The sequence below is a fragment of the Rhinoderma darwinii genome, chromosome 7 (genome assembly GCF_050947455.1).
Source record: "Rhinoderma darwinii isolate aRhiDar2 chromosome 7, aRhiDar2.hap1, whole genome shotgun sequence".
Taxonomy (NCBI): Eukaryota; Metazoa; Chordata; class Amphibia; order Anura; family Rhinodermatidae; genus Rhinoderma; species Rhinoderma darwinii.
Genome location: NC_134693.1, coordinates 9,824,300 through 9,837,995, shown reverse-complemented (window position 1 = coordinate 9,837,995; position 13,696 = coordinate 9,824,300). Strand labels below are relative to the sequence as shown.

The window sequence follows — 13,696 nt, the reverse complement described above, 5'->3', positions numbered from 1 at the left end:
TTAAGACGTCTGGGAAAGCTGGGTGACAACCCATAGAAGAAGTAACAATGCAAATGCCATTATGGTACTCATGGAAACTGTCACCCAACTTTCCTATGATCCTGAATGTTATATCTGTCTAGTTATGCAGTGCGATGCGATCAGGGAATATTTCACTGTTTGACCAGGCAGCTTGTGACGGATGACTGCCAGTACGGCTCTCACATGCGCTGTCACCCAGCTTTCCTAGAGCCCTGCTAGTTATACAGTGATATGAGGATTGGGGGTATATACAGTATATATATATTGTATAGCTGGGACGCTTTGTCATCCAGGAGTCAGTGATCGTGCGGTGCTTTCTGTATTGGCGGTATTATTGGTTGTCACCCAGCTCGTAACGTCTTTTGTTCGTCTTTCACGCTTAGAAATGGCGGACTGGAGGTCGATGTGGCCGACAATAAAGTCATCTCCGGCCTGGCATTGGAAGCTGAGGATAAAGATTCGCCGAGGACATCAATTTACTACATTATTAACAACACCCCAACATTCGGGGAGCTGAAAAAAAAGGTTAGTGGGGTGTCGATTTACAGCAAAAGTACCCCCATAACTGTGCCAGTCACAGCACCCACATAACAGAGCCAGTCAAAATGTTCTTATAACAATGCCAGTCACAGTACCACAATAACACTGCTATACACAGTGCCCCATAACATGACCAGCCACAGTGCCCCTTAACATGACCAGCCACAGTGCCCCTTAACATGACCAGCCACAGTGCCCCATAACATGGCCAATCACTGTTTCATATAACATAACTAGTCACAGTGCCCTCATAACAGTGATTTTGTGTGTATCAGTGTGTGTGTGTGTGTGTGTGTGTGTGTGTGTGTGTGTTGCATGACTCTCTATTTCTATATATGTGTAGGTCTTGTGTGTATGTGGTTTTTGTGTCTGTGTATGTATTTGTGCATATATGTGTGTGTGTGTGTGTGTGTGTGTGTGTGTGTGTCTGTGTGTGTTGCATGTCTCTGTATATGTGTGTAGGTCTTGTGTGTGTGTGTGTATCAGTGTATGTGTGTGTGTGTATCAGTGTGTGTGTGTGTGTATCTATCAGTTTATGTGTGTTTGTATTTGTGTGTTTTTGTGTGTGTATCTATCAGTGTATATATATGTGTGTGTGTTGTATGTCTCTGTATTTGTATATATGTGTAGGCTTGTGTGTATGTGGTTTTTGTGTCTGTGTATATGTGTGCAGGTCGTGTGTGTGTGTGTGTGTGTGTGTGTGTGTGTGTGTATCTATCAGTGTATATATATGTGTGTGTGTGTGGGTTGTATGTCTCTGTATTTGTATATATGTGTAGGTCTTGTGTGTATGTGGTTTTTGTGTCTGTGTATGTGTGTAGGTGTTGTGTGTGTGTGTATCAGTGTGTGTGCGTGCGTGTGTGTGTGTGTGCGTGTTGTGTGTCTGTATTTGTATATATTTGTAGGTCTTGTGTGTGTGTGTGTGTGTGTGTGTTGCATGTCTCTGTATTTGTGTGTGTGTGTGTGTGTGTGTGTGTATGTGTTGTATGTCTCTGTATTTGTATATATGTGTAGGCTTGTGTGTATGTGGTTTTTGTGTCTGTGTATATGTGTGTAGGTGTTGTGCGTGTGTGTGTGTGCGTGTTGTGTGTCTGTATTTGTATATATTTGTAGGTCTTGTGTGTGTGTGTGTGTGTTGTATGTCTCTGTATTTGTATATATGTGTAGGTCTTGTGTGTATGTGGTTTTTGTGTCTGTGTATATGTGTGTAGGTGTTGTGTATCAGTGTGTGTGTGTGTTGTGTGTCTGTATTTGTATATATTTGTAGGTCTTGTGTGTGTGTATCTATCAGTGTATATATGTGTGTGTGTGTGTGTGTGTGTGTGTGTTGCATGTCTCTGTATTTGTGTGTGTGTGTGTGTGTGTTGTATGTCTCTGTATTTGTATATATGTGTAGGCTTGTGTGTATGTGGTTTTTGTGTCTGTGTATATGTGTGCAGGTCTTTTGTGTGTGTGTTGTGTGTCTCTGTATTTGTATATATTTGTAGGTGTGTGTGTGTGTGTGTTTGTGTATCAGTGTATGTATTTGTGTATATGTGTGTGTGTTGTATGTCTCTGTATTTGTATGTGTGTGTGTATCTATCGGTGTATATATAGTGTGTGTGTGTGTGTGTGTGTGTGTGTGTGTGTGTGTGTGGGTTGTATGTCTCTGTATTTGTATATATGTGTAGGTCTTGTGTGTCTCTGTATTTGTGTGTGTGTGTGTGTGTGTGTGTATCAGTGTATGTATTTGTGTATATGTGTGTGTGTTGTATGTCTCTGTATTTGTATGTGTGTGTGTGTGTGTGTGTGTGTGTGTGTATATATCGGTGTATATATAGTGTGTGTGGGGGGTTATATGTCTCTGTATTTGTATATATGTATAGGTCTTGTGTGTCTGTGTATTTGTATGTATGTGTGTGTGTATCTATCGGTGTGTATATATTGTGTGTGTGTGTGGGGGGGGTTGTATGTCTCTGTATTTGTATATATGTGTAGGTCTTGTGTGTCTGTGCATTTGTGTGAGATGCTGCATGAATTCCCATGGAATATTTTGGTATTTCAGTTCCCATACTCCCCCCAGGCCCATATGAAGGGTCCCCATTACACAGACTGCATTGTATATAGGGTATTAGCCATACGGCAGGGACAGATGTCCGGCTTTTATAGATGTGTCAGTTGATATATCTGCATTTTTATAGGTTTGGGAATAAAGTAAAAACCTCTGAGATGGGAACGTTCTCTCGTATCTTCACTTTTCTTACCCGTAGAGGAATAAACGGCCGGGAACGAGCTGAGAAAAATATTTCAGTAGAACTCAAAAATCTTCTGTTCAAGGGGAATGTCCGGTTTTAGCAATAAAGGTTTTTCTGTGTACAATAAAAAGACACAATTTCTCAATATATTTTCTGTATCAATTCCTCAAGGTTTTCAAAATCTCTGCTTGCTGTAATTCACTAGGAATGCCATCCTGACAACCTCTGTCTATATGCCCATTTAGTGTATACAGTAGGTACATCATAGAGGGGTCATAAGAGTGGGGGACTCGGCTCCGGTGGACTTGAGTCATGTCTGTGATAAATTATTGAAAGTGACAACCACTATTTTTGATCCGGATTTGTGCTCAGAGCAGTTGTCACTTCCCTTCCCCCACTCTTCTTGGCCTCTCATTAATAAACTCAATATAACACCAGATTAAAGACAATCTGGAATCTGTGCTCGATACTGATATATTCTGGGGGTGACTGTAAATAATTTATTTTGCAAAAATTATTTTTTAAGGACATATCCACCTTCGCAACCATTTTTTTTTATTGCGCCGATCACCTCGAATTAAAAAATAAATCAATATTGCAAAAAGTCTTGATTAAAAATCTCCTACCGTTTTAGGTCCACAGCTCCAATGCAGACCTATGTTTTTTATGGTTACAGACCACAACCAAACCCTGCGCCTTCTGATCCTGAAGCCATTCTCCGTCTGTCCTCTACTTCTCGCAGCGAGAGAACGATGGAGAGGAATAACGCATGACTGCGGTATCAGACAACACAAGGTTTGTATGTAGTCTGTAACCATGGAAACACATAGTTCTGCCTATGCGCTGTAGACACGAAACGGTAAGAGATTTTTAATCAAGACTCTTTACAAAATTGCTTTCTTTTTTTATTTTAGATGCCTAACAAAAACTGTTTGCAAAAGTATTCATACCCCTAGATGTATTTTTAACCATTTAACAGGCTCCATTGATTCTAATTCCACTTTTATTGGGTTCCGGTTCTCTAGGTTGGTTCCGCCTGGGTCACCCTGTATACTGGCATGAGTTTCACGCAGGAAGATATAGACATGAATCATATCTGGTATTTTCACACCATAATCCTCGGTTCCAAGGGACATGACAGTTTCCGATTTTACGTAACAGACGGAGAACACAATATGGCGCCACAAACTTTTTTTATCTCCATTTTAAACATAGAAAAAGGTAAGTTTTATGTGTTGGGGTGTAATATGGGCATATAGCAGAGTCAGACGGCGATCATTCGATATTATTCCAGGATACAAAGCAATTCTATGTCTCTTCTGAGTGGAACAAATAACCCGGGATCCGTCAAAAACATTTGTGCTCTGCAGACATGCAAATTAACATGGCATCCATTATCCGCGTGGCGGAGTCAAGTTTACAAGACGGGCGACAATTGAGTGTCTGTTTTCAATGACCATTCCGACGGGCCATCTGTAGCGATGTCAATTCTATGGCAACCAGTCACCGAGTCCAATTATTTCAATAATAGCAAAAAATGTTCCCACGTGCGGGGCGAGGTCCCGTTCTGTATTTCCTATTATTTAGCCAATGTCTTGAAAAATGGAATTAGGGGGGGAGAAAAATCATTCAATTGGGTTCATTTCAAACGAAATTAGTTGTAAATTAAATCTTAGAATAAAAAAAGTCAAAGATTTATAGATATAAAATGGTAAAAAAAAAAGTAGCAAATAATAAATGATTCCAAATTGTATTAAAATGAATTATTTAAAAAAAAAATATTAGGGCTGTTTTTTAAAATATATTTAAAAAATAATTAGAAAATGAAAAACAAAAACATTCACTTTTTTAAAAACACGCCGAATTTGGTGGCACAACATCGTGTCACATACGAGTCACGCGACCCAAAATATGTCTGATTTGTCTTTTGCATTAGGGTGCGATTTTAGGATTTGCAACACCCAATGGAAATGCACGTTTTTTTGCGACCGTTGCATCGCGTGTGGTAGCACAACCACGTTAAAAATCATTATTTGTTATGTAGCAATGCAACATCCGATCTTCATGTCGCGCGACCGATGTCACTGGCCTAAACCTGTATTTTTTTTTTTTACCTAATTAGTATATTTTCTCAACACTAAAAGGTGTATGATTTTCTTTTTGGATATTTTATAATTTTTATTTTTATTTTTTTTTACATAAAAAGTGAAATATTGCAAAAATATTATTAGTGAATTAAAAGCTAATTTAATTAGTGACTTAGACTAAATTTTGGATTTTTGTATCAAGTTTTTCACAAAAATTCACTAACATTAAAAAAAAATTTTAATTTTTCGAAAGTTAATTTGGAATTGAATTCCGTAAAATGAAGTCAACCTTTAGATAGTTCATAGATGTTGTGCACATGATACTTGCTGCGGTTAAGGCCTGGAACCAAAATAACATTCAAAACTAAAATATAAAATTTTTGTAAATCTACGCCAGGCGTCTTTATGTGTTTGTGAAATTACTTTTGTTGCCAGTTGAGAGATTGGCAAGAGAGAATCAGACACTGCTAATTCCCAGAGGGGGTCTCTGGCAAAAACAAACAAAAAAAAAAATTTCCCCCCATTCATCAACAATGCGAATTGAGCTTAAAACCACTAAGAATCATCAGCGCCATCTGCAAACTGCGATTCCTAAACACTTTGTCAGGGTGCCATGCTCCCCGACATCATAGAAAAAAAACAAAAAACAAGACACAACATTGTAATAAAGAGAGGTGCTTGTTCTGCCCGGCAATTCATTGCATCTCATTTATTTTCCTTACAGCTGAGGCTTTATTTATTAGTAAACAGCTGCATCGGTAACTTTTTGTTTTTCGTGTTTTTTTGTGTTTCTTTTGGCTAGATGATTGCCAACTGGTGCTCCAGATAATCCATTAATCATCGTGCTGTTCTATGCAGGGTAAAAAAAAAAATTGCAAAATGTAAAAGGTCAACAAATTAGAATCCAAAAATAAAGAAATAACAAAAAGTTAGGATGAAAAAAATATTTAATGGTAATTGAAGGTTTGAAAATTGCCACAATTTTTTCCGCATTGGGGATTATGGGTAATTAGGCACGCTACTTCACTTGTTTTTGTTCTTTTTGATTTTTTTATAAACCAATAAGTGGGAATTACCAACTGAGTACCAAAAAGTGCACCCATCGTCTTATTATATCTGATTTTCAATCCATTAGTAAATACTCTTTGTCCGTCCCTTTCCAAAGCTTTTTATTCCTTAATTGTCAATTGTAATGTCTTTATCTATGGGCTACGATTATACTTTGTTTTGTTTAGATGCCTCGTCCATATAGTCCGCTATATGGGTGCGTCTCATACATTAATCATGTGGTCTTTAAAGTGAATTGCTTGGGTACGGTATTCAACATACAATCTTCCCCGTGCCGTTATGAACATATTTATTGCTGATCTCATCTTGTCAACCCCTATTTATATACCTATTAGGGCATACAAACATAATAAAGCTGGTGCCCCCTACCCCGGATACCCCTCTACGAATTTGAAAGACCCATAAAATACTACAATTGCCCTGTAGTGGCCGCTACACTCGCCAGCCGCATCTTTTCCCAGTAAAATCAGCTGTTTGATGGGTTTCTCAAGAGCCAAAGTCGTGGCTTTAACTTCAGGCGCCACTTATCACAAAGAGGACAAAGAGGATCAGCGGAAAAAAATCTGACATCACCGATTTTCTTATGTCTCATAAGGACAGGAACTGCCAGTAAAACTCTAATGTCTATGGTCAGCTCAGGGACATGCATAGCAAAAAGGCCCCTCTAGCAAAATCAATATGCGGCAACCTTGCTGTCAGAACATCCTATCATGCCAGGACAGGAATGGAAATCCTTTTCAACCCCGTTCCCTTCCTTGTAGGACAAATTAAGGGCATGACCCTATGGCCATGTTCCACACACCCCATCAGACAGTGTAATAGGATTGGCCTCTGCTAGACCCTCTTCCTCTCATTGGTCTCATAGTAACTGCATGGTCGGCCTCTCTGGTGTGTATTCCCCTGGGGAAGCTTTACTATGACTCCAGAACAGATCAGTTTGTTGTCATGATGACTACCTATTGGCAACAGTAAATTTTTAATGTTTTGGCCAATTACCATATTACATTTAGACATACAGTATGGTGCCCAATAACAGTGAAAAAAGTGAAAAAGTTTACCAAATAAAACTTTCATACAGTTCCCTAAATAACAATGCCACTGCCATAAACTGCTAAGAAAGAAACTGTACAGTGCCTAAGTAGTAGTGACACAAGATAACTAAATACCGCCAGACAGTGCTCAAATAATACCACCATACAGTGCTCAAATAATACCATCATACAGTGCTGAAATAATACCACCATACAGTGTTCAAATAATACCAACATACAGTTCTTAAATACCACCATACAGTGCTCAACTAATACCACTATACAAGGCTGAAATAATACTGCCATACAGTACTGAAATAATACTTCCATACAGTGCTCAAATAATACCACCATACAGTGCTCAAATAATACCACTATACAGTGCTGAAATAATACTTCGATACAGTGCCCAAATAATACCATCATACAGGGCTCAAATAATACCGCCATATAGTGCTCAAATAATACCGCCAGACAGTGCTCAAATAATACCACTATACAAGGCTCAAATAATACCACCATACAGTGCTGAAATAATACTTCGATACATTGCTCAAATAATACCATCATACAGTGCTCATATAATACCACCATACAGTGCTCAAATAATACCACCATACAGTGCTCAAATAATACCACCATACAGTGCTCAAATAATACCACCATACAGTGCTCAAATAATACCACCATACAGTGCTCAAATAATACCACCATACAGTGCTCAAATAATACCACTATACAAGGCTCAAATAATACCACCATACAGTGCTGAAATAATACTTCGATACAGTGCTCAAATAATACCATCATACAGTGCTCATATAATACCACCATACAGTGCTCAAATAATACCACCATACAGTGCTCAAATAATACCACCATACAGTGCTCAAATAATACCGCCATACAGTGCTGAAATAATACCACTATACAGTGCTCAAATAATACCACCATACAGTGCTCAAATAATACCACTATACAAGGCTCAAATAATACCACCATACAGTGCTGAAATAATACTTCGATACAGTGCTCAAATAATACCATCATACAGTGCTCATATAATACCACCATACAGTGCTCAAATAATACCAACATACAGTGCTCAAATAATACCGCCATACAGTGCTGAAATAATACCACTATACAGTGCTCAAATAATACCACCATACAGTGCTCAAATAATACCACCATACAGAACTGAAATAATACTACCATATAGTGCTCAAATAATACCAACATATAATGCTCAAATAATACTACCATACAGAACTGAAATAATACTACCATACAGGACCCAAATAATACTGCCATACAGTGCTCATATAATAACGCCATACTGTTCTCAAATAAAATCGCCATACAAGGCTCAAATAATACCGCCATACAGTAATCAACTAATAGCTCCATGCAGTGCTCAAATAATACCACCATACAGTGACCACATAACAGCTTCATACAGAAAGTGAATATTGTTGGGGTAAAGCTTTGGATTGCCTTATCATCCGGTGCAACTAACTGGCCATTTCTTCAGCAGAGCATTGTGTTGTCTTGCTGGTCTGTCTGCAGGAAATCTGAAAGGGGTATTTCCATCTTAGACACGTATGACGTATCCACAGGACATGCCATAAATGTATTATAGATGCAGGTCCCAGCTCTGACTCTCGCATCTTTCTCCAGAACCGGAGTCCCCCTCCCCCACTCCTGCGGCCGACACTTTAAGGCTACATTCTGACGAGCGTCGGCGACCTCAGACGTGAAAAACTAACGTTTTTCACGTCCAAAGTGCACCCGTGCGGGACTCGTTGTCACGGATGCCCCATAGACTAGAGTCTATGGTGGGATGCGGGACATGCAGTAAAATAGGACATGTCCTATATTTTCACGGACCCTTCACACGCTCCGTTGAAACAACGGTCATGTGAATGGCCCCATTGAAATACATGAGTCCGTGTGGCAGCCGTTGTTTCAACAGCCATCACACGGACGTGATACGCGCTCGTCTGAATGAGCCCTAAAGGTGGGAATGAATGGAGAGGTGGTCATGTATGAGCGCAGCTCTCTCCATTCACCTCTATGGGAATTATGGAAATAGGTTGAGAATAACTAGTAGGTTGAGAATAACTAGTAGGTTGAGAATAACTAGTAGGTTGAGAATAACTAGTAGGTTGAGTAGTGATGATTTCAGATGGGGAGTTGTGTTTTCAGGGCTCAGTAAGAACATAGACATTGCCGATATTAATGACACATTGTCCGACTCTGATATACCGTGTATCATCCTTATGACTCCCTATGTCACGCATGTCAAGTCTCCACACGTCAATGACACATGTTTCGATCGGGCCCCTGTGATCCGGTAGGAGCTGATCTCCGCGGCGCGCACCTCCAGGCTCCTCTCCATACCGTATGTCTCATTGTGGCCATGCATTCAAATTGGTTTCAAAGGTTTTACAGCAGAGAATTTAGCCAAACACAGCTTGTTGCTCCCTAAGTTCTTTGTCCGTCATCACTTTTAATATAATTAGGAATCCTTTGCCAAAACCAATAAGCTGCGCGACATAATAAAGCCTGTATCTGCTTAACAACATCCAGGCTGGAAGCAAAAGCATTTAACACATTCTGTTCCTTTTCAAGTGCTCACAATGTAGACGCTGAATCATAAGAGCCAACAGGATAAAACCACAGCAATCACTCTTCTGATTTGTTTTGTGATAAAAGAAATAAATGCCAAAGAGAGAGAGGAAAATATATATATACACAGTCCAAATAAAGATTAACACGGCCCTCCCTATAAAACAGAAAAATCAGGCCATGTGCACGTCACCAAACGGAGAATGAATCAATTCCCCAACTTTATTGCATAGAAGGAACCATAGGACAAGTATCAGCACCAGGACCTCAGAATCGATGATAAACGGTTGGTTTAATCACCACCAGGTGAGCGATGTTTCGGTTCACATCTTGACAAAGGTTCAGATGCGAACCGAAACGTCGCTCACGTGATTAAACCAACCGTTTATCATCGATTCTGAAGTCCTGGTGCTGTTACTTGTCCTATGGTTGCCTATCTATCTATCTATCTATCTATCTATCTATCTATCTATCTATCTATCTATCTATCGTCTGGACCATGTTATTATCATACAGTAACTTATAGAGGGTGAACATGTTTTGGCAACTTTAAAAAGTTCCAATAGACCTTGTCCCTTCATTTAATGGAAACAGTTGCAAATAAATATCTAATGTATTCTACATAATAAGTTGAGACAGTTTGTAAATACATCAGCTTGCTGATTGTTTCTAATAACACCCAAGATTAATTGTGAGTGCAGCTCTGGAGTATAAGGGCATGACCACACGTGGCGGATTTCCTCCGCAACTGTCCGCATCAATGCCGCACAGAATCTGCGTTGCAGATTCTGCTGCGGATCTGCACAAAATGTGCAGTAAATTGATGCGGACTAGCTGCTGCGAACTGCGGGAAAAGTGCTTCCCTTCTCTCTATCAGTGCAGGATAGAGAGAAGGGACAGCACTTTCCCTAGTGAAAGTAAAAGAATTTCATACTTACCGGCCGTTGTCTTGGTGACGCGTCCCTCTTTCGGCATCCAGCCCGACCTCCCTGGATGACGCGCCAGTCCATGTGACCGCTGCAGCCTGTGCTTGGCCTGTGATTGGCTGCAGCCGTCACTTAGACTGAAACGTCATCCTGGGAGGCCGGACTGGAGACAGAAGCAGGGAGTTCTCGGTAAGTATGAACTTAATTTTTTTTTACAGGTTGCTGTATATTGGGATCGGTAGTCACTGTCCCGGGTGCAGAAACAGTTACTGCCGATCGCTTAACTCTTTCAGCACCCTGGACAGTGACTATTTACAGACGTCTCCTAGCAACGCTCCCATCATTACGGGAGCCCCATTGACTTCCTCAAGTCTGGCTGTAGACCTAGAAATACATAGGTCCAGCCAGAATGAAGAAATGTCATGGCAAAAAAGCAAGACGCATCCGCAGCACACATAACATGTGCATGACAGCTGCGGACTTCATTGCGGAACTTAGAATCTCCATTGAAGTCAATGGAGAAATTCCGCCATGAGTCCGCCACTGCTCCGCAACAGACAGAGCATGCTGCGGACACCAAATTCCGCTCCGCAGCCTATGCTCCGCAGCGGAATGTTACGCATCGTCTAAACGAACACTTCTAAATAGAAGTGGAAGTCAATGCAGAAACGGCTCCGCTGCGGATTAACGCTGCGGAGTGTCCGCAGCGGAATTTAAGTGAAATTCCGCCACGTGTGAACAGGATATAACTCAGGATCAGTACAAGATATGTAATGTCATGTATGTACACAGTGACTCCACCAGCAGAATAGTGAGTGCAGCTCTGGAGTATAATACAGGCTATAACTCAGGATCAGTACAGGATAAGTAATATAATGTATGTACACAGTGACTCCACCAGCAGAATAGTGAGTGCAGCTCTGGAGTATAATACAGGATGTAACTCAGGATCAGTACAGGATAAGTAATGTCATGTATGTACACAGTGACTCCACCAGCAGAATAGTGAGTGCAGCTCTGGCGTATAAGGGTATGTTCACACACACTATTTACGGACGTAATTCGGGCGTTTTTGCCCCGAATTACGTCCGAAATAGCGGCTCAATAGCGTCGGCAAACATCTGCCCATTCATTAGAATGGGTCTTACGATGTACTGTGCAGACGTTCAAAGAAGCGCTTGTCACTTCTTCAGACGTAAATGGAGCCATTTTCCATGAACTCCATGGAAAACCAGCTCCATTTAACGTCCGTAATGGACGCAGCAAAAAGCGCCTCAACATGCCATTACGGATGAAATTACGGTGCTGTATCTCCTGAAAACAGCCCCGTCATTTCAGCCGTTACGGACGCTGCCGTGTGAACATACCCTAATACAGGATATAACTCAGGATCAGTGCAGGATAAGTAATGTAATGTATGTATACAGTGACTCCACCAGCAGAATAGTGAGTACAGCTCTGGAGTATAATACAGGATATAACTCAGGATCAGTACAGGATAAGCAATGTAATGTATGTACACAGTGACTCCACAAGCAGAATTGTGAGTGCAGCTCTGGAGTATAATACAGGATATAACTCAGGATCAGTACAGGATAAGCAATGTAATGTATGTACACAGTGACTCCACCAGCAGAATAGTGAGTGCAGCTCTGGAGTATAATACAGGATATAACTCAGGATCAGTACAGGATAAGTAATGTAATGTATGTACACAGTGACTCCACCAGCAGAATAGTGAGTGCAGCTCTGGAGTATAATACTGGATGTAACTCAGGATCAGTACAGGATAAGCAATGTAACGTATGTACACAGTGACTCCACCAGCAGAATAGTGAGTGCAACTCTGGAGTATAATACAGGATATAACTCAGGATCAGTACAGGAGAAGTAATGTAATGTATGTACACAGTGACTCCACCAGCAGAATAGTGAGTGCAGCTCTGGAGTATAATACAGGATGTAACTCAGGATCAGTACAGGATAAGTAATGTAATGTATGTACACAGTGACTCCACCAGCAGAATAGTGAGTGCAGCTCTGGAGTATAATACAGGATGTAACTCAGAATCAGTACAGGATATGTAATGTATGTACACATTGACTCCACCAGTAGAATAGTGAGTGCAGCTCTGGAGTATAATACAGAATGTAACTCCAGATCCGTACAGGAGAAGTAATATAATGTATGTACACAGTGACTCCACCAGCAGAATAGTGAGTGCAGCTCTGGAGTATAATACAGGATATAACTCAGGATCAGTACAGGAGAAGTAATGTATGTACACAGTGACTCCACCAGCAGAATAGTGAGTACAGCTCTGGAGTATAATACAGGATGTAACTCAGGATCAGTACAGGATAAGTACACAGTGACTCCACCAGCAGAATAGTGAGTGCAGCTCTGGAGTATAATACAGGATGTAACTCAGGATCAGTACAGGATAAATAATGTAATGTATGTACACAGTGACTCCACCAGCAGAATAGAGAGTGCAGCTCTGTAGTATAATACGGGATGTATCTCAGGATCAGTACAGGATAAGTAATGTAATGTATCTACACAGTGACTCAAACAGCAGAATAGTGAATACAGCTCTGGAGTATAATACAAGCTGTAACTCAGGATCACCCTGTAGACCCCTGTGGTATCTGTAAGTGTACATTAACACGTGACATTTTTGCAGTTTACGCCACAGATTTGTTCTGTTTTTTTGCGGGGACTTTTTTTGGTTAAAATGTCAGGCACATATTTCTATTTTGTTTTTACAAAAAAAAAAATTAAAAAAAGAATGCAACTAAATCTGTGCCGGAAATGCCATAGAAACACAGCTTGTAAACATAATAGCAACCACTGTGAATGTATGGGATCTTTCTACTGGGAGAAAATGGTTTTTTTAAAAACATTTATTTTAGGGAAAAATGTAAGAGAAATAGAGAATATTATTATTTATCCTATTAATAATAATAATAATAATAATAAAAATAATAATTCATTCATGTTTGGTTTTTATTTCAGTATACACTTTACTTTATCCTCATGTTCAATGTTCTTTTTTAGTAAAAAAAAAAATATATATAAAAAAAAAAAAAAGATCAAGTGAATAATTGAATAAAATAATTTCTTAATAAGACGAGATTTTTATGAATGAATAAAA

The 13,696-nt window shown here is 39.9% G+C and overlaps 1 protein-coding gene across 1 annotated transcript in view; it reads left to right on the top strand.

The window, feature by feature from the left end:
- Nucleotides 1-13,696, top strand: part of LOC142657032 (FRAS1-related extracellular matrix protein 1-like) — a 144,050-nt gene that overhangs the window by 41,695 nt on the left and 88,659 nt on the right. Inside the window, exons 21-22 of the mRNA XM_075832081.1 lie at nt 405-546; nt 3,821-4,016. Of these exons, the coding sequence (XP_075688196.1) occupies nt 405-546; nt 3,821-4,016 (338 nt within the window). The remainder of the gene's footprint in view (nt 1-404; nt 547-3,820; nt 4,017-13,696) is intronic.